Here is a 26,913-nt window from a genome sequence, read left to right on the forward strand (position 1 = left end):
ATCTTGAGAAAGTACTACAAAGCAAGACTGTCATCCTTCTAATAAATATTTTAATGTAGATAGCTGAAATTACAATTTCCAGTACTGTATGAAAACACTTTAAAATATTTCTGCAAAATTAAATCTTCAAAATACAAGTCAGTATGAAAATGAAATGTGCTACAATTATAGTGTTCAGATGGAGGAAACAGAAACAAAAGGCAGCAAGATCAAAAAGTGTAACCTGCAGAAGTACTGTGTGATATGATACTGAAATAAACAATTTAGCATTCCAAGTAGACAAGCATACAATGCAAAACAATGTCAAAAATAAGATTGCAGATAGTATCCCTCTCAAAAATTAGAAATGCATTTCAGAATTCCTATAAGCAGTATAGAATATATCAAATTAATTTGTAGACCATCCTTGAGGCACAGCACTATTTTACATTAAAAAGTAATACAAACTGGCTCTTTTTCCTTCAACTTTACACATAACTGGTAGTTGGTATTCTAAATTCAGAAATCTCTAGGGCATATGTTCCTAATGTGATGTGGACACCAACTAACTTCAAATAAGACTTCAATTTCTAATATTGTAATTCTAGTAATCATTTCTAAAGCTTCTGCACGTTAACTTACTGTTGCTTGCATCCTTCTATTTTGTTCATTCAACTGGCACTACCACAGTGACAAAGGCTGTTAGATTCTACAGTCCCCACTCCAGATGCTCCGATCTGTTCCATTCACTAAATATTGAGGTAATCTTCACTGACATGCAGAACACCAAGTGTGTCTGTATTGAGCACGGAAACTTAAACTCCATTTCTGGTAGGAGGATTCTACTATTTCTATATTTTTGTATCCATAATATGCTTGGAAGCAGAATGTAAAAGGTAGGACCAATTACCAGTCCAATCATCAATACCTACCTCAAGATTTGCTTCCTATCAAATTAGTCAATGTACAGTGAGCTTCCTGCTGTAGACGAATGTATCATGTCACCATGGAAACTAAATCAACAAATAGCTGCAGCAGCATCTGCTTCTGGATCATCTAACGTCAGTCAACATAAGGTTAGGCTTTAAGAGAACAGAGCATCCAAATATATTTGCTTTTGAATGTCATTTTTAATTCAGGTTGTTTGGGGTTTTTTTTTTTTAATTCTGAGCTATAAAATGAATACTTGGACACAAAATCCAGGCCCAGATGCTCAAAACTCCAGCGCAAACAGCACAAAACTACTCCCTAATGCTCAAGGCTAATGAGATGTAAATATAGGCTAACTCATAGCGTTGAGCATTAGGAAGTTCGGCGGGATGTTAGTATCTGGCACATGTGCTCAAGAGTTGTGCATCAAGCACAGCTCTTAAGTGCATGCCAAGAAAGCATCTAGGAGAAGTGAACCCCAGACCCCCATCCCCTAATACTTAAGGCCTTGGTGGTCCAGTGGACCCTAGACCCTCAACTCCCCCAAAGACATAAGGCCCTGATAGTCCGGTGGATTCCAGACCCCACCAGCCCAAATACCAAAACCCTGGTGGTTCAGTGAGACCCCTGGTCAGGACACCCTCTCACTAGGGCATACAGACTGAGTTGTATTTTGCTCTCCTGGACATTCTAATAGGGTGGATTAGGATTCCTTGGGGGTAGTAGAAGTCAAATACTGACAGGACTGGAAGGGTAGAGGGTAGCAGGGGTTATTTCAGTTGCTCTGTGTTGTTATTGTTTTCTATTTGTGATTTATAAAACAGATGTACAGAATATTATTTTTATATTGATTTAAATATAAAATCATAAGTGTTTGAGACTTGTACAGATGGGGATAAACTTTGTCCCTGTGCCATGCTCTCTTCTACAGAGGTGACCTAGTTCCCAGTCCAAATTTTGTGCAGCCTTCAAAATCTCTAAGAAGGGATTTCAGTAACAACCACTGTCTACCTCGCTCTGAAGATTTGGTCCTGTTGGTGGATGTCTACTCCTGGACTTAGTTATTTGAGATTGGAGTTAGATGAAGAATTACTTACAGCATTTGAAGATGCCACAATGGGTCCTTCAGGAGTACCGCAAGCTTCCGTGACTTCAATGAGATTATCAGACAGTGCAATTGGAGCCTCATGGGAAGAACGGCAGTGGGATATAGTGCCTTTTGACGTGGTTACTAGAAAACAATGTTTGTGCGCAGCTGGAAAATCAGCCAGCAGGACCAGGAAGTGACCATAAACCTCTCTGCTCATTCTGGTTCTCAAGAACTGGAGGAATATTTGGAAACTACAGTTAATATTTGTAGTAGGTAACTCTTAGTCTTTTGATGGGCATTCATTTAATATTTTGAGTGTTTCCCATGAAATGAAAAGTTGTTCCTAATTCAAGGGTTTGACAAAGACCTTGTCCAATCTACCTCTTTTCATGATGAAACTGTTAATGTTGTTTCTTAGAGAAAAAGAACTTTGGTTTTGGATGTGACTAGCTCTCAAGGAATATCCGATATGCAACCTAGAGATTCTATTAGCGTTTTATTACAAGCTTTTTCTCATTTGTAGTCTGTAGCTACTGCAAAAATGGAACGTCAACATAACAACGTGGTAAAATTTGAAGAGAAGATTCAGCAATGTGAACAATCTGTAGTTAAAGTGGATCGAAAATGATCTATTCAACTTTCTATAGTTTTAGTTTAAGATACATATTCTAAACTAAGTCAGAAATGTTTAGTAATGTCGAATGGGAAATATGGAAAACTTATTGGACAGAAGAAATAAGATTACCAATTTTTCCCAGGGTTGCTACTATTTCTTCAAAGGATATGTTTCAGAGTCATGACAGTTTTGAAAATTTTTTGAGACTTAGCTTCAGCCTCTTGACTAATCTGCCATCAATTCTTTTCCTAAAGTGGACAGAGGGTTTAGGACACTGCTAAAAGATCATACTGGCAAATATTAAATTTGGATAGGTAACAGAGACATATTTTCAAAGCACTTAGCCTTCCAAAGTTCCATAGAAACCTATTGAACTTTGGAAGGCTAAGTGCTTCACCGAGGAGGATTTGGGGGGGACACCGGTGCCGGAAAGAATATTTGAAGCGGGGGAGTCGGAGAAACTAAACAAATTCTCTGTAACCTTGGAGGATGTAATGGGTCAGTTCAGCAAGCTGAAGAGTAGTAAATCACCGGGACCTGATGGTATTCATCCCAGAGTATTAATAGAACTAAAAAATGAACTTGCGGAGCTACTGTTAGAAATATGCAATCTGTCCCTAAAATCGAGTGTAATACCGGAAGACTGGAGGGTAGCCAATGTTACTCCGATTTTTAAGAAAGGTTCCAGAGGAGATCCGGGAAATTATAGACCGGTGAGTCTGACGTCGGTGCCGGGCAAGATGGTGGAGGCTATTATTAAGAATAAAATTGCAGAGCATATACAAAAACATGGACTGATGAGACAAAGTCAGCACGGATTTAGTGAAGGGAAGTCTTGCCTCACCAATCTAATGCATTTTTTTGAGGGGGTAAGCAAACATGTGGACAATGGGGAGCCGGTTGATATTGTATATCTGGATTTTCAGAAGGCGTTTGACAAAGTGCCGCACGAAAGACTCCTGAAGAAATTGCAGAGTCATGGAATCGGAGGTAGGGTATTATTATGGATTAAGAACTGGTTGAAAGATAGGAAGCAGAGAGTAGGATTGCGTGGCCAGTATTCTCAGTGGAGGAGGGTAGTTAGTGGGGTCCCGCAGGGGTCTGTGCTGGGTCCGTTGCTTTTTAATGTATTTATAAATGACCTAGAGATGGGAATAACTAGTGAGGTAATTAAATTCGCCGATGACACAAAATTATTCAGGGTCGTCAAGTCGCAGGAGGAATGTGAACGATTACAGGAGGACCTTGCGAGACTGGGAGAATGGGCGTGCAAGTGGCAGATGAAGTTCAATGTTGACAAGTGCAAAGTGATGCATGTGGGTAAGAGGAACCCGAATTATAGCTACGTCTTGCAAGGTTCCGCGTTAGGAGTTACGGATCAAGAAAGGGATCTGGGTGTCGTCGTCGATGATACGCTGAAACCTTCTGCTCAGTGTGCTGCTGCGGCTAGGAAAGCGAATAGAATGTTGGGTGTTATTAAGAAGGGTATGGAGTCCAGGTGTGCGGATGTTATAATGCCGTTGTATCGCTCCATGGTGCGACCGCACTTGGAGTATTGTGTTCAGTACTGGTCTCCGTATCTCAAAAAAGATATAGTAGAATTGGAAAAGGTACAGCGAAGGGCGACGAAAATGATAGTGGGGATGGGACGACTTTCCTATGAAGAGAGGCTGAGAAGGCTAGGGCTTTTCAGCTTGGAGAAGAGACGGCTGAGGGGAGATATGATAGAAGTGTATAAAATAATGAGTGGAATGGATCGGGTGGATGTGAAGCGACTGTTCACGCTATCCAAAAATACTAGGACTAGAGGGCATGAGTTGAAGCTACAGTGTGGTAAATTTAAAACGAATCGGAGAAAATTTTTCTTCACCCAACGTGTAATTAGACTCTGGAATTCATTGCCGGAGAACGTGGTACAGGCGGTTAGCTTGACGGAGTTTAAAAAGGGGTTAGATAGATTCCTAAAGGACAAGTCCATAGACCGCTATTAAATGGACTGGAAAAATTCCTCATTTTTAGGTACAACTTGTCTGGAATGTTTTTACGTTTGGGGAGCGTGCCAGGTGCCCTTGACCTGGATTGGCCACTGTCGGTGACAGGATGCTGGGCTAGATGGACCTTTGGTCTTTCCCAGTATGGCACTACTTATGTACTTATGTACTTATGCTTTGAAAATGAGCCCCATAGTAACATAGTAAGTGACGGCAGAAAAAGACCTGTACGGTCCATCCAGTTTGCCCAACAAGATAAAACTCATATGCGCTACTTTATATGTATACCTGACCTTGATTTGTATCTACCATTTTCAGGGCACAAACCGTAGAAATCTGGCCAGTACCAGCCCCGCCTCCCAACCACCGGCGCCGCCACCCAATCTCCTTCTAGTTTATTACCTTCTTTGGAGGCATGGACTGGATTTTTAAGTTATTTTTTTCCTAAGACAGGACAAAAATATTTTAGGGCTCTATAGATGGGAATTTATCCAGATATTACACAGGAGACCTAAATTCAGTTTTATTCATCATTGAAAGCTAGGGTCACTGTTACGGACTTTATTTTCTTTGTATTATCCCTGCAAATATGAAGTGTTTATGAGAAATACCTTTTGTTTGAGCCTAAACAATTGGTTACTTTCTTGTCTGCTCATATCCCGGATTCTGAATTGTCCTTGGAAACTTAAATAGTGTTTGACGAGTCATGCTTGGTTTGCATGACTTGTCAAACACTATTTAAGTTTAATTCTGATGTAATTTCATAACCTATTAGTTATAAAACATTTTCTCTTATCTCCCTTTATTGATGGATTATATGAATTTTCTTGTATAGAATGTATTTTCTATTACTTAAGTATTGCACGATTGTTCAAATCCTATATAATAATTTGCACCTCCAATGTTCCATGGCTGTCTGTCTGGGTTCGTAACATCTCCTGACGTCAGCCAGCCTCCAGCGTTCCATTCCCCCTCACTGTCCCGCCCTCGCGTCAAGACGTAATAATGTCAGAGAGTGGAACAACAAGAGGGAAGGGAACGCGAGGCAAGCTGACGTCAGGAGGGATGTTACGAACGGAACGGAAGCCAGCGCCAGCCAGCCAGAAAACGTTCAGGTACAAATCGAGGGGAGGGAGGGCAGGGCAGAGGAGAATTGATGGGCATGGATGGGATGCGAGGACAGTAGAGGAGAGAAGAGGACACGGATGGGAGGGCAGGGAAGAGGAGAATCGCTGGACAGGATGGGAGGAGAGGGAAGAATCGCTGGACATGGAGGGGAGGGCAGGTGAGAGAGGAAAAAAAAAAAAGCTTACATGACAGCTTTCCTATGCCCCATTTCATTATTGAGGAAACGGGCATGGTTCCACTAGTATGCAATACAGAGACAGAAAGAAAAAACAAATAAAGGATCTATTGCTAGGACTTCCCATTCTAAGAAGCTAATCTTCTATTACCTCTTGATCCAAAAACTGATACTGAAGTTCCAAGCATTTAAGTCTTTGCACATGGCTGATATAATTCAAGAGAGCTTGGTGCAATATGAATTAAAAAAATAATAATAATTAAAAAAAAAAGATTTCTGTTCTCAGCAAAACCCATGCATATGCTGGATATCCCAGACAGACATCACCACACAAGGCTACCTAAGTTCTTACTGAACTTTATAAACATAACAATAGCAAACAATAGACAAATCTTAGAGGAAGCTAGTGGGTATTGTAAGCTTGGATAACACCAGTTAACAACTCTGCTTTCTTCAAGGACAAGCAGGACATGAAGTCTTCAAGTATGGGAATCCCTAGCTACCAGGTTGGCTTTAACAAAAAAGGGGGATAGAAAAACAAAGTCAACAGACTACAACCTGTTTTATTGCCAATTGTATATTTTTCCCTCTTATTTTTATAGAACAGACAACCTGGAAATACCTGTTCCTTCCTGCTTCATTTTGAAGTACATCACTATCTGCATGTACAGCTGGACCAATTTCTGAAGCCTTTAAAGTATTCCAGATTGCCCTTAGCTCTCTGAACTTTATCTGCTGAAATTTGTCTTCAGCAGAAAATAGGCCACAGGTGTGGAGTCCTCTGACATAGTTAACCAGATGTTTCCAGTGGACTCCCTAACTAGGTTTGACTTTTCTACAGCACTTCAAATCACCAGTTTAAAGTTAGCTAGGAAGAGTATATATAAGAAGCCTTTCCTTTGTCCCACTGGGCACCCCAAGGTTCAGTTAGTTCTTCCTGCTTTTTAAGAAGTCATATCCCCTTTGCCATAATCTGTGGATTTGATACAACTTGCTACTTGTTCATGGATAGCATCCATCTAATAACAGATGCAAGAAACTATAAAGAAATGGCCCTTAGGAAGTGTAACAAGTGCTTTGCAGTGGAGTATAGGTTGTTAGTGGTTATTAAGCAGCCTAACTCCTGCTAAATCAGAACTCTTTTGGACTAGTAGGTCCACTAGGCCACTGATGACTTTTTTTGATTATCATTATCAAGACTATCTAAACCTCAGACTCGGTGAATAGCCTGGGGGATTTAGTTATGTGACTTGCTAAGGATTCTGTGAATCAAGTTCCTGATCTGAAGAATACAAGAGCAAATTATATCAAAAACATATGTAGAAAATATATTAACAAGCTGAAAAATTCTGAACCAAGTACTTTTGATCCATCTTTGCAAACTGACATTCTGAATATTCTTTTATAGAATCTAAACATGTCTTTAAAATAAATTTTTAAAAGTTCAGGAGTACTTGGCTACAGTATAAACTGCAAGTGGTTCAATCTGAGGAAAAATATGGTAAACATCAATGTTTATTTATTGCATTTGTATCCCACATTTTCCCACCTCTTTGCAGGCTCAATGTGGCTTACAATACGTCATGAATAGTGGAGACATAAGAAAATATACATTTAGCATTACAGAAGGATCTTGGGTAACATGATAATGATAAAACATACTAGTAGTTAACAAGCAAATAATGTAAGGCAGTTCTGAATATTTGTATAGGAGTTCATATTTGTTGATCTTTGTTGTATACCTTGTTAAATAGATGGGTCTTTAGTAGTTTGCGGAAGTTAGTTAGTTCATAGAGTGTTTTTAAGTTACTATGCTAGTCAACCATATTTCACTAAGGTTTAAAATTTTTAAAATGGTCTTCTATTAGCTGATAACACTGGCTAATTCAACTTCTCAAGCTATTGTGATATACAGTATATGAAACCGTAAAGACAAGAAAATCCAGTATGGAAGTATTCTTATGTCCTCACCTGTTGAGCTCCATCGCCATTTGCAACAGGGGTTGGTAAAATAGGAATCTCATTATTTACAAGCTGAGTACTATCCAGTGGTAGTGGATGTTCTGCCATCACTGATAACACATAAATTTACCAGCTCACGCTCAAACTCTAAAACAGAAAGAAAACAAAAAATCAATTAGACAAGCTACTTATAAACAAGTTCATTTTACAGACTAAAAAAAAAAAAAAAAAAAAAGTCTGAGAAAGTTCAGAGCAACTGACAACATAAAACCAACAGAGGTGATCACAATTCCTACCTACATAGCGAGCAGATAATTACCTCTTGATCCACCCAGCATGCCCATGGGGCTCATTTTCAAAGCACTTAGCCTTCCAAAGTTCCCTAGGTTTCTATGGAACTTTGGAAAGCTAAGTGCTTTGAAAATATGCCTCCATGTCTCTCTGCTGGGTCACCCAACAGACTACTCAATCTCTGGCGCTTTCCAGCATCTCACGTATGTCTGAATTCTGTCACTTTTCTGTTCCATATTAACAGGCATTCCCTAAAAGTGTTAATGTCTCAATGGACCAAAATTAAGGTGAAACTGAAGTAATGTCTTTACTAAAAGTATTAATGAAATTTGTTTATTCACTCATTAAAACTTGATTACCTGCAAGCCCACCAAGCATCAGTGTGGGATACAATAAAAATAACAGAAAAATATTCATTTTACAAGCACAACTCAAAACATCTCCCTTAAATCCTGAATCCCTCTATACACCACTCTTTATCCCTCAAACTCAAATCACACCCCCCACACATTTCTTTTTCATCATCCTCCTTTTGGTCTTGCATGAAAAGTGGCCACTAATAGGGTGTCAAAATAATGTTGCCGTTTTGAGGGGGTAATAGGCTCTGAGACACCATTGAAGTTATGTTTGAGTGCAAATAGTTTATGAGTAAATTAGAGGCCAATTTAGGTAACTAGGGCATTTATCAAGTAGGCATTGTGATTTACCATATAAAATGTTTATACCAGTATAAAATGTTTTGTACATTTTTTGGATCTTGCCAGGTATTTGTGACCTGGATTGGCCACTGTTGGAAACAGGATGCTGGGCTCGATGGACCTTTGGTCTTTTCCAGTATGGCAATACTTATGTACTTAGGTGAAGAGTGCGTTTGACTTGATCAGTTGTAAGTGGGTGAAAGGCTGATCAGATTCTATCTGCTTGGGAGTATAGTAGTGAAGGATCATATAGATTAAGAAAATGATCTATTGATATTAGGGAGTAGGTTCATTTGTAGTAGTTACAGGTTGAATATTCAATAGCTTATTTAATAGTGAGTAAAGTTTTTGTGGATTAACTTTTTTTTGCCTATACGTTTTGAATAGTGTTTTTAGCTTGATAATCATACTCTTGTATGATTTTAGGATTTTTGTTTCCAATTAGTCCATTGTTCACTGGATTTGTTTTTGATCCAAATTCTTTCTTGTCTTCTACATTTACGTTTCATTTGTAGGAGATCTTTGTTAAACCATAGAGATAACTTCTTTTTTTGGTCAGGATTTGTTTGTAATTGGTGCAGGTTTGTCTAGAACAGTTTTTCAGGTGTCTTTCCATTGTTGAATGAAATAGATGGATTAGAGGAAAGTTAGTTACCAAATTGTTCATTTGACCAAAATTTTGAGGGGTCAATTTTACCTCTGGTTTTGAAAGTATGTGATATGTTAGTAAGCATAGATGAATGGGTGGATTCTTTCCAGTTTAACTTGAAAGAAAGGTGCTACCATCTGACCCAAGTATCGAGGACCATTGTGGTTCAGATATGTGAAAGTTAATAGGGTTTGTAAATTTGGTTGCTAATAAATCTAGCTGATGTCCTTTGATGTGGGAAAACATTCCACTGAAGAGTGAGAATTGCCAGATATTAAGGAAATCAAGGAACTGTTTACTATGTAGATTAGTAGCATTTTCAAGATGTAAGTTGATATCTCCAATCATTAATGATATTGTCATTATTGACATATATGTTGGATATAAATTCATCAAATTCGGCCTCGGCCAGGTTCCAGCTATTGGAAGGATGATATAGTAATAGGAGGCAGATAGATTTGGATAGGGAATCAGCTTTTATAGAGCAGGCAACATTTTCTAGGTTTGGGGGTTGAAATTCAGTAATAGTTTTTACCTTGTGGAATGACTTATAAATAATAGCTAAGCCACCTCCTCTCTTTTTGGCTCTGGGAAAATGAAGAATGTCTAGGATTGCTGGATCATCTTTTGCATGTAGCCAAGTTTCAGAGATAAAGGCTAGGCTGGATTTAGCTTCTGTTATCCACTCTTTAATGATTTTGGTTTTGTTGACAACCAAACAAGCATTGGTATAACCTATGGGTAGGGGCAAGTAAGAATGCTCATCAGTAACTGACAATGGGACTACAGTGAGTATGCATTTGTTGTATGAGGTGTATGAAAGTTTTTTTTGTTATGATACTTAGTGGGAAGTGTGATGTTAGCAGCAATACGAACCAGGTATTGAGATTCTAAAGTAAACGGATTATTTTGGTATCTGGTAGATAACCCATATGGATAGTGCCTAGGGGTGTATATCACAGGGATAGTATAGATGAATTCAAAAGCATTAGTGAAATGACATGTGTGTCTTAATCAAAAGAGTAGGTAAAGTAACCAGTATAACAATACTTTTTAGAAAACTCATTATACAGCACTGAAAAAAGTGATTTTATTATTTTTTTTGTTAACTGTGTTAACTGTGAGGTAAAGATGATGAAGAAACAACGTTGATTCCTAGTGATGTTAGAAAGTATCTATCAATTCTTACAAACCAAAACAGACAACAAGGAATGGTAAGAAATACTGTCTGTATCAGACTACAGTGTTAAAATGACCTGAACTGAGCGAGGAGTTAAATAAAGAGAACATAGAGGGGTAAGAGATTAACTAATCTACTATAATAAAACTCACCCTCAACGTTCTGAAGACAACGTTCTGAAGTCACTCAGTCACTCCCTGAAGGGTTCATGGATTCATGGTGGTGAAGCCACAACACTGACCATGTCTCTCAGCCCCGCCCTCGCATGACGGACCAATCAGAAAAAACACACTCAATGTTCTGAAACACAAAGGACCATCACAAAACCGTTCCCAGGCAACGCTAGGCAACGTAAGACGGACCTATCAGAGGAAACTACGTGGCAATAAGGGAGGAGCATTCACCAGCAGAATGGCTCATTAACTGTGCAGCACGGAGAGCACAGAACCACCGCTTGAACGAGAGAAGAATATTCCTGTTGTGGGTATGTGCAAAAATAGACCGGAAGTGGGGGGGGGGGGGGGGGGGAAGAAATTTTTTAATGCCTAATGCCGGTACTGAAGAGTGCCGGAGGGCCTATAGCACAGGCTATATTTGGGTTCACTAGACGTGGAGTCGGTGGGGCCGGAGAACAGTGTGCCCCTCACCATCTGGGACGTGGGCGAACAGGACAAGCTGTGGCCCAGCTGGAAGGATTACCCGCGACCCAGCCAGCAGCAAATTTCCCTACTCCTTCCCTGCCTAGGAATCGCTGGAGACTGGCTGCAAAACTAACAAAACAACCGCACACCAACACACTACCTCCATCATTCGAAAGGCATCCACTCTTTCTACAACAGAAATGCAAACTAATAATACAAAACAAACAAAGAATACCCGGTTTCTCACACGGCTGCAGGTAACTCTCTACCCCCTTCCTCTTCCCCTTTTGCTGAAGCGGCCAAGGACGTGCCTAACCATCCCCAGCCAAGCCATCTCCCACCTCGGGGATTCCCCAAGCACCCGGAAAAAGACGGCCCTGCTTCCCGCAACGCATAAATGTTCCAGCATTCCCCTACAGCAGCCCTGAAACGGCCAAAAAATACCAACAGACCAAGAACGTGCTCCTCTACCTTCCGCCCATCTAAAACAACACTGCTGCCTCAGCACAACACACAAAAAAAAAAAACCCCGGAAAAAACAATCCACCACTCAGCAAAGGCTGACCCCCCTACAACCACATTTACATTTCACCAACAGAAAGACCCCCCTCCACAAACCTCCTTGACAGACAAAACCACACACACACAATACAACAGAAACACACCCTCAAAGCCACACACCAATCCATCCCACTTTGCCAGCACAGCACATCCCCCAACCCCCCACCCAAAAAACAAATAAAAAAAAAAAAAAGACACACATCAACAACCTGCACACACACCCCACCCTCACACACACACGAAAACTCTGTGACACATACACACACACAAAAAAAAACACATGCTAGCACCCGTTTCATTGGTTTCGGAAACGGGCCTTTTTTACTAGTTTATGTATAATTAGTTTAATAGTAAACTCACTGACATCTGGCAAGTCCAAGTAGCAAGAAATGTCCAAGTAGCAAGAAATGATGCACTTTGGTATTCTAATATTGTTGACTGTCAGTGGAATGCATTCGTCAAGTTTCTCTCGAAGTTGCTCACAAAGGATATCGACTAACAAACCTGGTTCAGAGTCCTTCTGAAGACGCTTTTGAAGTTGCGCACAAAGGGGTGCAAGCCTCAGCAGTTGTAGGCAGATTCAAAGAGGAGCTGGAGGTGATATCAACCGCTTGGCACACCTTCTGATTGGTTTGCTGCAATACAGTGGTAAATGAAGGTCCTGCATAGCACCAAGGTGGACTGGGGCTCTGAACTGCAGATACTAATGATGTTTAGAGGGTGTAGGGTGGATGTCAATGCTTCAGTAGTTGTATTCAAGTTCAAAGAGGATAGGAGAACTTATTAGGTACTAGAATGTGGGACTTTCTTCTTTTGCGGGATCGCACCTTGATAACATTTGAAGTGATGCATGACAGGACATGCCCCTTTGGTACGCCCCTTCAGCGTGACACCTCAGAATCAGGCTGCCCATTGTGGGAGGTGCTTGCTGGCGACACCAACTGTCTGCCTGTTTTGAAATTATGTTCTGAAAGATGGCAGATGATGGCTGAGGAAAGCCTTCTCCAAGAGCAGGCTATAATGAAGGTTGGAGCTTAGCAACTCGGAGTGTAAGCTACTGTAAAAATGGGAGCTCAGTTCTAATAAATGTGTAGGCTGATGCAAATGTAGGAGCCCAACAGTTCTAAAGTAAGTGCAGGCTTACAATGAGAGTGGGAGCTTAGCAGTTCTGATGGGAATGCAGGCTTACACCTGTGAACTGGATCACATTCATTCATCTCAACCTGCACTTTCCAAACTGCAGAGGCGTTAGATACAAGAAGATCTTCACTTCGTCCTTCCAATACTCCTGTGCCAAGAATTGGAATGGTTTGCCGAAATGCTTAAAGCTGCAAAATGATCACCAGCTGTTCAAGAGGCTGCTGAAAACCCACCTATTTGGACTGGTCCACTCCGCCCACTCTCTTACCGATCATTAGTCCCACTTACTTACCCCTGCATCTGTTATGCCCCCTTCCCCTTCCTTGCCTATTCTTGTCTCTCACCATTTTCTCTTATTGTATTGTCATTTTTAATTCTCCTATGTAAGCCTCATTGTGCCTGCGTGTGTGGGAAAATGTGGGGTAGAAATGTACTATAAATAAATAAATAAATTTATGTAATTGGTTGGATTATGTGATTTTACTTTTGCATTATGAAGTTATTTTATAGATGTGTTTTATCAATTTATTTATATGGTCTTTATGGTACTAGCATAAGTTCTTATTATTTAAGTTTTATTTATTATGATTTTTAAATACTACAAAGATACATAATCTTTGAGAGAAAAAACAAGTTTCAAAACAGAAAGTTACAAAGGAAAATATGAAATTAACAATAAGCATTTGATTACTTGGCTAATTAGATCACAATTTAAAGGATCCTTGAATTAGTCCAAAGGAAGTTGGATATAGGAAATATCACCATGAAAAATTATAGGTGGTCTACCCCTTTAACTATTTAGAGCAGCTAAACATTTGGTTCTTCTCCCTTGCTACCCTGAGAGTTCAAAAAACTGCGCAATTGAAGAGGCTCATAGAACACATTTCTTATCTTTAAAGAATAAATTACATTTACAGGGAAATCGCAACTGAAAATGAGCATTAAGTGATATAACCTCTTGTCTCATTTCTAAGAATTTATTTCTCCTTTGTTGAGTCCACTTGAAAATGTCAGGAAAAATTAACACTTTCCCACCTAAAAATTCAGGTTGGGTTTTTTGAAAATATAGTCTCAATAAGGCTTCTTTGTCCTATAGAAAAACAAAAGAGACCAGAAGTGTAGCTCTAGTTTAAACTTCTTTAGATTGTTCCAGAAAAGTAGAAATATCTAATACATCCACAGATGTTTCATGTTGCATTTGAACCTCCTGTCTCAACCGATTATCCTGTAGATTCAAGATAGCAGACAAATAGTATAACTTCTGGACAGGTGGAAAAGAATGCTCTGGATACTTAAAGTCTTTTCGAAATTTATGAAACATTTCTCTTGGTGATATGAGTTTTGAGTATGGAAAATTAAGTATTCGAAGATTTAAATTCCTCATTATGTTCTCTAAATTTTCAATTTTACGGTGTAGAAGTAGTCTGTCTCCTGCAACCTGAGCTTGAGTCTCTTGAATTTTAACCATCTCCATTTCCAGTTTAGATTGTCTAGCGGAAAAAATTTCAATATTTTTCCTAACTTCTACTACTTCTACAGAATTATTTAAGGAAACTGATACAAAAGAAGAACAGGCCTTATGCAGGGTTTCAAGGGCTGTCCAAATCGATTCCAGCGATATTTCTTGTGGTCTTTTCAGTGGCTGAATCGCCGAGACACCCAATGAAATCTCTTGGGTATAATTAGCTGAAACAACTTCCAGCGTTGTCTCACCTGTCACCATATTCAAAGACCGCTTGCGCAGGGTATGGGCGTTCGAGGATGTGGTCATCTTGGATTTGGGCATCTCCAGGAAGGAAGCCCATATTTGGGCATGGGACATCTCCTCTGATGGAGGCAGCCATCTTGGAACAGCTGCACAAGTTTGAGCCTAATTCCTGCACTATTTAAAGCCCTGCCACCAATCCTTCCATGCTTCGGCTTCTATTGCTGTAGAGGTCGCGGTCCTCAGCTGTGTTCTACTGCCAGTTAGCTTATGTTCCTGTGTTTTGACCCTTGGATTGTTTCCTGACTACTCTGCTGTATTGCTGCCTGCCCAGACTTTGGACTGACTCCTGACTACTCTGCTGTGTTGCTGCCTTCCTGGTTCTGGACTGTGTCAGCTTTCCCGCCTGTCTGGTTGGTGGCCGTTCACCCCGCTGGTTCCGGAAGTCCTGGTGGCCGCCCGCACCTGGGGGCTCAACTCCCAGGGAACGGCAGTCGCGTCCCAGGTGAAACTAGGAGGCTTTCCCATCCGACAAAGTGAAGGTGACCTATATCATCTCCTTACTCTCTGGTGCCACCCTGGCCTGGGCGTCCCCGCTGTGGGAACAGCGGAATCCGGTACTGGCGGACCTGGATGAGTTCCTGCAGCAGTTCCAAATGGTATTCGATGTGCCTGGCCGGCCCTCATCTGCCTCTGGAGAGTTGTTGCATCTTCAGCAGGGCATCCTGAACAGAGCAGATGATGGATGGCACTTGGAAGGGGGGGGGGGGGGTGAAGAAGGGGAACAGAGCAAAAGATGGATGGGAGGAGAGGGGAATAGAGTAGAAGATTGATAGGGGGATAAGGGGAATAGAGCACAAGATGGATGGGACAAGGGGAACAAAGCAAAACTGAAAAAGGAGCAAGGAAGTAGGGGTGGGAGAGGGGGGAGAAGGAACAGCAGAAGAGAGAAAGGACTAGGGGTGGTGGAAGGGACGGGGAACAGAGCTGATGACTAGGACTTGACTGAGTAGGAAATTATGAGAATACTGGATTTTTTAACTTGTGGCCTTAATGAATGTATAGAATGGAACTGCATTGCTTGAATTTTGTCCATTTTATAAAGTTTGTTCAAATGATGACGTCATTTTGGGTATTTTGGTTCCGCAGGAAACTGAGTTGGCATCCCTCCTGTCTCCAGCTCCATTTTGAAGTTATTTGACTCCATTGCATCAACTCTTGCTACCGGGGTTCCTGAAGATGACGATGAAACGGAGCTCTGTAAAACCATTGGTTGGAGAGTTTTGGCTTCCAATCTTTTGAATGTTAAGATAAGTGATTTGGACTTATTATTAAATATTGTTGTGTTTTTGCAATTATATTTGGAGTCTTTTCTTTTTCACGACATTTGTCTTGATTTTGGGTAGGTTTAATTGACTTCACTGTTGTACATATATGGAAACGGTGAACTCAAGGATGTATCTAGACATCAAATGTTAGAGCATGAAATAAAATTGCTCAGAGTTCTTGTTGCCTTAGTAAGCTGTAGATGCTGGGTACATCAGAACTTAGATGAGTCACCTTTTCCTCACATAATTATTTGATTTGTTTGCATCCCTATTTTGTTTATATTAGGGGTGGGCCACAATCCAGTCGGGTTTTCAAGATTTCCACAATGAATATGCATGATATCTATTTGCACACAACAAAAGTAGTACACTCAAATCAATCTCATGCATATTCATTGTAAAAATCTTGAAAACCCAACTGCTCACCCCTGGCTTTCTTGGGTGCGGGGTTTAGTCTCCATTTCAGTTTTTGTCTGCCTGTTTTTTTGTGGTTCCCTTTTCTGTATCTGGTGAGGGTTTATCCATGTTCTCCATGTGTGATTGAGGTGAAGGATTCTTTAAGTGCAGGGGTGGGCATCCTTGGTCCTCGAGGGCTGCAAACCAGTCGGGTTTTCAGGATTTCCCTATTGTATGGAAATAGATTTCATATATATTGATTGGGGAAATCCTTAACACTTGACTGGGTTGTGGCCCTTGGACCGAAGTTGCTCACCCCTGCATTATTGTGTAGCATTTGTGTTGGACATCTTTAACAGTTTCATAAGTGTGAACCCTAAAAAATTTGTCCTGAAGTATATTTCTCCTATTTGGCCAGCAGGTGGTGTTTCTTTGCTGTAATGCTGTTATAGGGGACTGAATGTTCTTTTTCTTTAACAGAAGCAGGAATCAAGCAGCAGTATACCTTTAAAACTTGTTGACTGGGCTATGACTGGCCTGAAGTTTGAAGTTACCCAGCAGTTGTTACTGGTTGTTGCTTCAGTTTTAGCACGGGAGGACAGAGAGAGAGAGAGATATCTTTGCTGAAGCCCTGTCAAAATACAGATATATTTGATAACTGGTAAACAGCTATATATGTCCCGATCTCCCCAGGTACTTTCTAGGAAGTATACAAATGTTTAATTAGTTTTCTAATTGATCCATTTTTCAGTTACTTGTTACTGCTTGCTATTTGCACATTTTTTTTGTCCACTGTTCCAAGTTCTGAGAATAAACACATTTGTTTGTTCGTTCTGCCTGTCTGAAATGATAAAAGAATCCTGGTGGTTTGTGTGTTGGGTCTGTGATTGCTTTCTGGGAACTGTAAGACCAGAGAGTGTGGCTCCAGTAACCTAGAAGTCACTGGGGATAACTAAGCAGTTGTGACCCAGTCGATGGGAGGAAGGTGCTAGTGTAGAGCACAAGCAGCAGGTGCAGGCGGACCTGAGCTGTGCTGGGGACAGACCCTCTAATTGGCCGCAAGGTAACCCCAGGCGGGTGGCTACGTGTTTCGTGACATCACCCGATAACATTGGGCGCAACTTTTGAAGCCAGTAGCGGTCTTCTGGAACATCAAGAAAAGAATTACAGTCAAATTAAACTCCTCAGCTGTGAGCTGAAAATGGGGCAGTGCTCAAATCTAAACTCGCGAAAAAGAAAGGAAATGAAGTGCCAGAAAACTACTAAAAGTAAAAGGAAATACACTGTAGAAAAATGAACAATTATTGAAAAAAATGGGGAAAAATACCCGCACAAGAAGGCACTGCAAAAGAGAGACATATATGCACTGAGAGAACATAAAGATGAATCCTCCCTGAAAAATGAAGAGTGAGGGACCCACGCTCCCGTGTCAGGCGGGAAAACACCAGTGCATGCGCACTGGGACACTGATAGAAAGTTCTAAGTATTATTGCACCGGACTCCGTCAGATGATGCCTGTGAGAATAAAACGGTCTACATGTCCTTGGAGAAATACCCAATAAAATATTTTTTTTCTATCTTTGTTGCGAGCACTGTGTTTTTCCATTTGTTTTGGTCTGTGTCTTTCCGATGTTTTTTCTCTCTTTCCAGGGTCATTGTTCTGCCTCCATTTGCAAGGAGGCAGGTTGCCTGTTTATATGCATTTGTTATATTGTTTATATCAGACTGCATTGCATGTGCCCTTAAGAAAGGCAGGAAGTGCCTTTGGACTACAAATCTTAGTCTTCCTGCAGTGCTCTGTGATGTGCTCAGAAGAGCCTATGTCCCTGTGCCTTATGGGACTTTTCCTTTTGGCTGGCCCTTGTCCATGTATGCTGGTGTATTGTAGCTGGAAAACTTGTCTCCTCCAGTGGGGTGGAAGAGAAGCATGGATGCAGATTCCCATGAACTGTTGTTAACACTGTAACTTGCTGCATGAGCTTTTCCTAATATGTGTTAACCATCAAATTTTCACCAATTTAAAAGTATTTACAACATCCACTCTCTCAGCTTGGTGCTGAAATCTACTGGCTTCTCTGGCATATAGAGTGAGCTGGTAGAGACGAACTTCAATCTGCTGGGCAGAAATTCTTGTTCAACACTTCAGGGCTGTAAGTCATTTCTTTGTTTTGATTTTGCATCAAGAGTTCCAAGTCTTCACAGTGAAGTTCTATACTCTGGTTTAACTGACAGTCTAGCTTAATGTTTGAGACAACACTTCTGCAAGGACTTTAACAGACATCCTTACTTTTCCTCTCTCCCTCCCCTCCTTCTCCAGGTCCAATATCTCTTTCCTTACCTCTATCCCCTCACCCCCTGGGTCCAACATCCCTCCATCTGATTTCATTCCCTCCAGAATCTCTCCCTCACCTCCTCCAGGTGCAAATCCCTCAATTCTCTCCTCTGGCCCCAGGTCCAACGCTCTCTACCTTAAATCCTTTCTCTGCCCAGGTCTTCAACAGCAGCAGTGATTCACACAGGCTGTCTGCCTGAGCCCGGAGCACAAGTCCAGAGCCTGCTGTCTGCTATGCCTCGCCCGTGCAAAAACAGGAAGTTAGTTCAGAAGGGGACGGGCACAGCAGAAAACAGGCTCGGGTTCAGGCAGACGGCCTGTGTGAATCACTGCTGCTGCCACAGACCTGAGCAGAGAAAGAATTTAAGGCAGGAAGCACTGGACATGGGGCCAGAGGAGGAGGTCAGTCCATCTGTGCTATGGTTTCAAAAGTTAAAAACAAACAAACAAACAAAAAATGTGCAGACTGCACCCTCCCCCCCCCCCCCCCCCCCCCCGTGGTTCACACAGGAGGGCTCCAGAATCCGGACCGCATACCACGGTCCATTTGAGTAGCCCTGTATTAAGGATCCTGGGTTCACCGAGGCAAGAGAAGGCAGGATTTTTTAAAAAAAAGGGAGGGGGAAGAAAGGTCTACAATTCTGGGGACAACTAATTACGGAGGATACTATTTTGTGTTACTGGATAACATATGGGAGAGTGCTGGCAAGATTCAAGGTGACTTTTTTGCATAAATACAATCCATATACTTTTGGAAGCAGGGTAGTTGAGGGATGTGGTTACTCAGCAACTTATATACTTTGAAAACTTGTGTCTGGGGAAATATCTTGGAAGGAATAATATTTTATTTATGGGCAGCTGGGGGAGGGGAGGAGAGGATTAGGCATAGGTTCTTTCATAGTTGGGAACCAGAAATAAGGGAGAAGTGGGAGAGTGAAATACAGTAGGAGAACGTCTTCATTAAGTGAATCTTAGAGAATAGGTATGAGGTGCTGTATAGGCAGTACTTGATCCCTGCTAGGTTACAGTGACTGACACATTATTTCTGGACTTTGTAGCAAGAGTGTGGGGGGCAGGGATTAATGCTTTGTATTTGATAATTGAATAGCTCTGGTAACAAGTGGGAGGGTGTATTAGGGAAGCACTGCAGGTCCAATTCCAGGGGACCTTAAATTTAATCCCTTGAATTTATCTGCTCTGGAGGCAAGGAACAGGCTAGGCAAACTGTTAGAGCATGCTGTTCCAAAGTGCTAGCACAGAAACAGCTGTTAGACCCTAGCCTGGAGATGTGGTTGGCTATGGTAAGAGGTCTATTACCTAGAGAAAGAACAGTGCAACTACATCAGAGATCACTACCCCAGGAATGGCAACCTTTTGGTCTGCAACTGATGTTGAGTGGGGTGATCAAGTGGAAGATGTACAAGGGCAATATTCCTTTACAAGGAGGTCTAATGGAAACGATGGTAGGTCCTCTTCTGGCCTATGGTTGGGCTATGTTATTGTTTATTCTACGGCGAGTTTATTTCCATAAAGGTGCAAACTTGCTTTGGGGATTTTTTTTGGGGGGGTGGGGGATTGTGTATCTGGAAAAAGTTGAACAAAAAGTTTAATATAATGTAAAAAAAAAAAAAAAAGTTCTAACGCAAGTTTTAAATCATAAAAATTATGATTCTATTTTGGTCCAAAAAGAGCAAAACTGGAATAGTGGGTGCCATCCAGGCAAATTTTGGAGGGCAGAGAAACCAGCAGGAGATTGCTTCAACAACAGTGAAGGGAGGATGATGGTGTGTACGATACAATTAGAAAGGTAATGAGGGATACCGATGTAGACTGCTCAATGAGCTAAGAGATTCTTGAGGGAAGGCAAACAAAACACAGAAATCACTGAAATGTCTGACATAGTAAACAAGTTATTTATCCAGCATGCCACAGAACTAGTGTTCTGAAACAAATCCCCAATTACCCAAAGCTAGAAATCGTGACACATATAATTAAAATAATCTACTCAGGTACAGAGACAGTCATGGAAACAGCAAAGCAGGCAGTGCCACATAGAGACAGAAACAGCAAGGTTTTTAATGATGTATTTCTTTCATACACTGACATTTGAAGAGCTCACTATTAGGAAACTTTCCTATAGATACTGCATGTATCCTAGATCTTTCCTACAAGTATGAAATAAGTATTAAAGCAACATTTTTAACACGGCAAATCAGCTGTATGTAACATCACAGCTGTAAATGGATAGTGTCACTTACTTTCAAAAAAGGAAAAGTAACTCCTATAAAAAGTTCTAATTTTGAATGAGTATTGTGGTCATTCAGCAATGGGGAGCAGGGGGAAGTGTCTGCTGGGAAAACATTTAGCATTCTTACAGAATTCCAGTCCCTCTGTGTTGTGTGTTTATAACCAGTTGAGAAAAGGGAAGAGGCAAGAAAAGTCTGTCAAAGTCCTTGCATTTCTGCCCATCACAGAACACAAAATAGCTCACTCGCTACATCAGGTGCTTTCTCTATGTAATGATTCTGTAAAGAACAACATTTAAGTAAATAGGCCTCTGGCCATTCATTAATATATTCAAGATCCTCTTAATGCTGGAATTGTGAAGATAGAAGACAGTAGAAATTGTTTTAGTGGTGCTTGGCTTAAGATGCCCTATCTTAAGTATCAGGCTGTCTGCAACATTCTCATTCAGGACCAATTTACTAAGGCTTTCTCTTTTCTGTGTCCATAGGAGAAAAAAAGCTTAATACACCAGACCTTAATTAATGATTCTTCCAAATAAACAAAAATTAAAAGCTGTAACAGATGTAATCCAAATAAATTAGGACTGGGATGAACCTAGGTCATTAATACATAGGGCTAGACATGGCAGATCCCATTTTGTAGGCTGCTGCTCAACTTTCACCAGTGCTTATCCTCTATCAATATGTACCCTAAAATGTCTGTTCCAGAGAGTAAATCCAATGGCATCAGTAACCCAAAAAGAGTACAGCCTGATATTTTAACAAGTAGCCTAGTACGCAAGATCATATAGTGCAGTAAGTTCAAGAAAAACTGAGCCTATTTAAGATTCTTTGAAAACTATTTTTGAAAAAAAGGTGGTTAGTGCAAGAACCTGATCATAGGTACTTAGTCATTGTTGAAGACAAGAAGAACTAAAATTACTTAAAGAAGATTTTGAAAACATTCCTTTTCATCTGACAATTTATGATTTAAAATTTCTTCATAAGTACATAAGTAGTGCCATACTGGGAAAGACCAAAGGTCCATCTAGCCCAGCATCCTGTCACCGACAGTGGCCAATCCAGGTCAAGGGCACCTGGCACGCTCCCCAAACGTAAAAACATTCCAGACAAGTTATACCTAAAAATGCGGAATTTTTCCAAGTCCATTTAATAGCGGTCTATGGACTTGTCCTTTAGGAATCTATCTAACCCCTTTTTAAACTCCGTCAAGCTAACCGCTCGTACCACGTTCTCCGGCAACGAATTCCAGAGTCTAATTACACGTTGGGTGAAGAAAAATTTTCTCCGATTCGTTTTAAATTTACCACACTGTAGCTTCAACTCATGCCCTCTAGTCCTAGTATTTTTGGATAGCGTGAACAGTCGCTTCACATCCACCCGATCCATTCCACTCATTATTTTATACACTTCTATCATATCTCCCCTCAGCCGTCTCTTCTCCAAGCTGAAAAGCCCTAGCCTTCTCAGCCTCTCTTCATAGGAAAGTCGTCCCATCCCCACTATCATTTTCGTCGCCCTTCGCTGTACCTTTTCCAATTCTACTATATCTTTTTTGAGATACGGAGACCAGTACTGAACACAATACTCCAGGTGCGGTCGCACCATGGAGCGATACAACGGCATTATAACATCCGCACACCTGGACTCCATACCCTTCCTAATAACACCCAACATTCTATTCGCTTTCCTAGCCGCAGCAGCACACTGAGCAGAAGGTTTCAGCGTATCATCGACGACGACACCCAGATCCCTTTCTTGATCCGTAACTCCTAACGCGGAACCTTGCAAGACGTAGCTATAATTCGGGTTCCTCTTACCCACATGCATCACTTTGCACTTGTCAACATTGAACTTCATCTGCCACTTGCACGCCCATTCTCCCAGTCTCGCAAGGTCCTCCTGTAATCGTTCACATTCCTCCTGCGACTTGACGACCCTGAATAATTTTGTGTCATCGGCGAATTTAATTACCTCACTAGTTATTCCCATCTCTAGGTCATTTATAAATACATTAAAAAGCAACGGACCCAGCACAGACCCCTGCGGGACCCCACTAACTACCCTCCTCCACTGAGAATACTGGCCACGCAATCCTACTCTCTGCTTCCTATCTTTCAACCAGTTCTTAATCCATAATAATACCCTACCTCCGATTCCATGACTCTGCAATTTCTTCAGGAGTCTTTCGTGCGGCACTTTGTCAAACGCCTTCTGAAAATCCAGATATACAATATCAACCGGCTCCCCATTGTCCACATGTTTGCTTACCCCCTCAAAAAAATGCATTAGATTGGTGAGGCAAGACTTCCCTTCACTAAATCCGTGCTGACTTTGTCTCATCAGTCCATGTTTTTGTATATGCTCTGCAATTTTATTCTTAATAATAGCCTCCACCATCTTGCCCAGCACTGACGTCAGACTCACCGGTCTATAATTTCCCGGATCTCCTCTGGAACCCTTCTTAAAAATCGGAGTAACATTGGCTACCCTCCAGTCTTCCGGTACTACACTCGATTTTAGGGACAGATTGCATATTTCTAACAGTAGCTCCGCAAGTTCATTTTTTAGTTCTATTAATACTCTGGGATGAATACCATCAGGTCCCGGTGATTTACTACTCTTCAGCTTGCTGAACTGACCCATTACATCCTCCAAGGTTACAGAGAATTTGTTTAGTTTCTCCGACTCCCCCGCTTCAAATATTCTTTCCGGCACCGGTGTCCCCCCCAAATCCTCCTCGGTGAAGACCGAAGCAAAGAATTCATTTAATTTCTCCGCTACGGCTTTGTCCTCCTTGATCGCCCCTTTAACACCATTTTCGTCCAGCGGCCCAACCGACTCTTTGGCCGGTTTCCTGCTTTTAATGTATCTAAAAAATTTTTTACTATGTATTTTTGCTTCCAACGCTAATTTCTTCTCAAAGTCCTTTTTTGCCCTCCTTATCTCCGCTTTGCATTTGGCTTGGCATTCCTTATGATCTATCCTGTTACTTTCAGTTGGTTCTCTTCTCCACTTTCTGAAGGATTGTTTTTTGGCTCTAATGATTTCCTTTATCTTACTGTTTAGCCACGCCGGCTTCTTCTGTCAACCTCCAATTGGATAATGTCAGACTTCAGTTAATACACTAATCAAGAAAACATTCAACCTAATCATATCATTAGACTTGTTGCATGGGAGACTGGGGCACATTAGATAACAGTATTGCCTCACACACAGCTGCCAAGTTAACCAGTTCCAGGAGGAACATTTTGGGCCAGTCTTGCATTTCTGAAAGCCCCATCTTGGTGCATTACAGGATCTGCAGCACTTATTTCAATGGGTAAAATCAGGGACTAGAAAAAAATACAATATTGTTTTAGGATAAGTTTAAAACCGGATTTGGCCAAAAAGAATCTCCTTTCTGGAACTGGGTAACTTGGCAGCTCTGCTCCGACAATGGAAAGACAAATGAAAACTTACAGTGCAACAGTTAAGGAGTCTACTGCTTTTCAGTTATAAAAGCACCTGAAATACAAAAAAACAGAACTGCTTCAGAATAAGTCAATCTATGCTGGGAGAGATGTTTATGGCAAACAGAACTAATGAAGTTGCTTAATGGTTAGAGCAGCAGACTCAGAACCATTGAAATTGGGCTTAAATCCCACTGCAGTTCCTTGAGACCTTGGACCCTCCACTGCCTGAGGTAAAAATCTACTACACCTGAATGTAAATTGCCTTAAGCTATAAAGATGTGAACCAAAACAAAAATGAGATGTAAACCTATGAGGGCAGAATCTCCTTTGGAAGCAGATATACTGTATGCACATGCACAGTAATTCTTAGTGTGGAAGATAACTATTTCATTACTGCTCAGCACAACGCCAAGAGTTGAATGTTGTTGTTGCTGTTGTTGAACATTAGCACACAGTAAAGAACGTTTAAACCGATTGTACAACGTTGACAAGACCTCGCATTTATTAGGGTTTCCCACCTCAATATCAAAGAAAAATAAAGTTGCTTGTTTGCTGCAGCTCTGGACAGCTCACTCTTTGTATTGTGTGCTATACCAGGACTGGAAAAGGATGTAGGGGGGCGTATCAGGCATTCCAACAATGTAATTGGCCGAACACCCTTTAATAGTTTATAAAGAACCATAATTCAGTCGGTTCTCATTGCTTATAACTCATCTTTTTCTTATACTTGCAAGTTGTTTTTCCTCAACGCAGAAATTGCTTTCTTAAATGCACTAGCAGACCTACAGAGAAGAGCTTAAGCACTTTCAACCCTCCTACTCTTCAGACTACTTAAAAACTCAGATATGCATTTGTGTGCAGGAAATGTAAACCTACCAAAAAAAATAAACAAAATAAATCACAGGCGTCGGCGTCCTTGTTGGATAAAGAACTGATCTCTTAAACAAACAAACAAAAAATAAAACTGCCTTTTCCTCATTCTGTACTTATGAGGGAAAGCGATTTTGTCCATTTCATGGAGCAGCACTATTCTTTATCACAAGCAGGCCGATGCATTTTGACATCGACGGGAAAACACACACAAAGAAAAGTTCAGTTATGACAAACGATTCTATAACTGGCATGTCAAAGTACACACACATCACACTATAAACTTCTTCAGGGAACAGGAAAATTAGAAATCCCCGTTGTTTAATTTTATTATTCAATAAAAACAGCCAATTGCCTGGAAGCACTATAATGAAAACATTAAGGGGGATAGCCATCGCTAAAGAAAAGCAATTTCAGAAGAAAAACTGGGTCGAGACACACTATGAAAAGTTTTCCCTCTGCAGAAGACGCGCTCGCTCTCCAATGAGCCAAGTCTCGACTCTCGCCGTCCCCTACGGACGTTCAGGAACGACACCAATTAATCTCCCGATTAGCCACAGAGAAGACGACCCAGCGCTGAGGGATGGGAGGAAAAATGAGCATTTCAGCGTTCTACCGGCTGCGGCCAGGTGGAGAGAACAGCAGGACAGTAGCAGGACTACAGTCCCCGTGGTGTCCGCCAGAATTCCTGCACTTACTCACCTATGCTGGGTGTCCACGGGCAAAGGAGAAACAAATCTAGAGGCTACTGGGAAATGCATGTAACGGTACCTCCGCGCAACCACAAATCAGACGCTACGAAGCCTCCGTTTGACGAAGCCCCGGTTCCTGTGGTGGTGGTGGCCGCTGGACTTGGTCCTGCCACCCCCGCGCTCCTCCCCGCAGCGGCGCTCCGCGGATAAGAGTAATAAAACACAAACCGAGAGCGCCAAGACCGAGTGACAGCCCCGGCCATCTCACCTGAGAGGGCACCGGCGTTCGTTCTAACAGCACTCTTTGCTTTCTCTCGCCTCTGCATCGCACAGCCGCTCACAGCTCGATGCCATCTCGCTCCTGTACCCGCTGTCTAGTCGCCATGTTTACTCGAGACACCAGACCGAATGTTGTCAGCTGAGCATGCGCACCGGTCTACTTTCATCTAAGCACCAGCAAGCAACGTGTGTGTGCTGTTTTGCTCAGTCGGACTCGGCTAAGGGCATGCGCAAATGAAGCCCACACGGCATTGGTTTGGAACCACTGTAGAATAAGGTCTTCTAAGAATTCTTGGGCATTAGGATTTGGAGTATAACAAGGCAACGGAATGGGCAGTGTTGTATAGTAACGATGTAAAAGTAAGGCTTTTTCAATAGGGGCGTGGACAGACCTGACATTGGAGGGGGGGGGGGGGGCACTAGGCATATAGGTGTGACAGTGCTTGGTATACTACTAAATAATGCCTTACAGTGCATTTGCTGACGATTTCTAAAGTAAACAGTTTGTCCTGCATCAACATAAACCACATGCACAGGTATGGAAGCCTTGGAAGTACTGATTAAATTAAGTTGGATTAT

At 41.4% G+C, this 26,913-nt stretch overlaps 1 protein-coding gene across 2 annotated transcripts in view; it reads right to left on the reverse strand.

The window, feature by feature from the left end:
* Positions 1–26,635, reverse strand: part of FNDC3A (fibronectin type III domain containing 3A) — a 379,001-nt gene extending 352,366 nt beyond the window's left edge. Inside the window, exons 1-2 of one of the 2 annotated variants that reach the window (XM_030200475.1) lie at positions 26,324–26,635; positions 7,881–8,018 (exon numbers count right to left, since the gene is read on the reverse strand). In XM_030200475.1, the coding sequence (XP_030056335.1) occupies positions 7,881–7,979 (99 nt within the window). In that variant the 5' untranslated portion in view covers positions 7,980–8,018; positions 26,324–26,635. The remainder of the gene's footprint in view (positions 1–7,880; positions 8,019–26,323) is intronic. The other variant, XM_030200477.1, reaches the window with a different exon arrangement.
* Positions 26,636–26,913: the final 278 nt, after the last annotated feature.

This window comes from Microcaecilia unicolor, chromosome 4 (assembly GCF_901765095.1).
Source record: "Microcaecilia unicolor chromosome 4, aMicUni1.1, whole genome shotgun sequence".
NCBI classification, from domain to species: domain Eukaryota; kingdom Metazoa; phylum Chordata; class Amphibia; order Gymnophiona; family Siphonopidae; genus Microcaecilia; species Microcaecilia unicolor.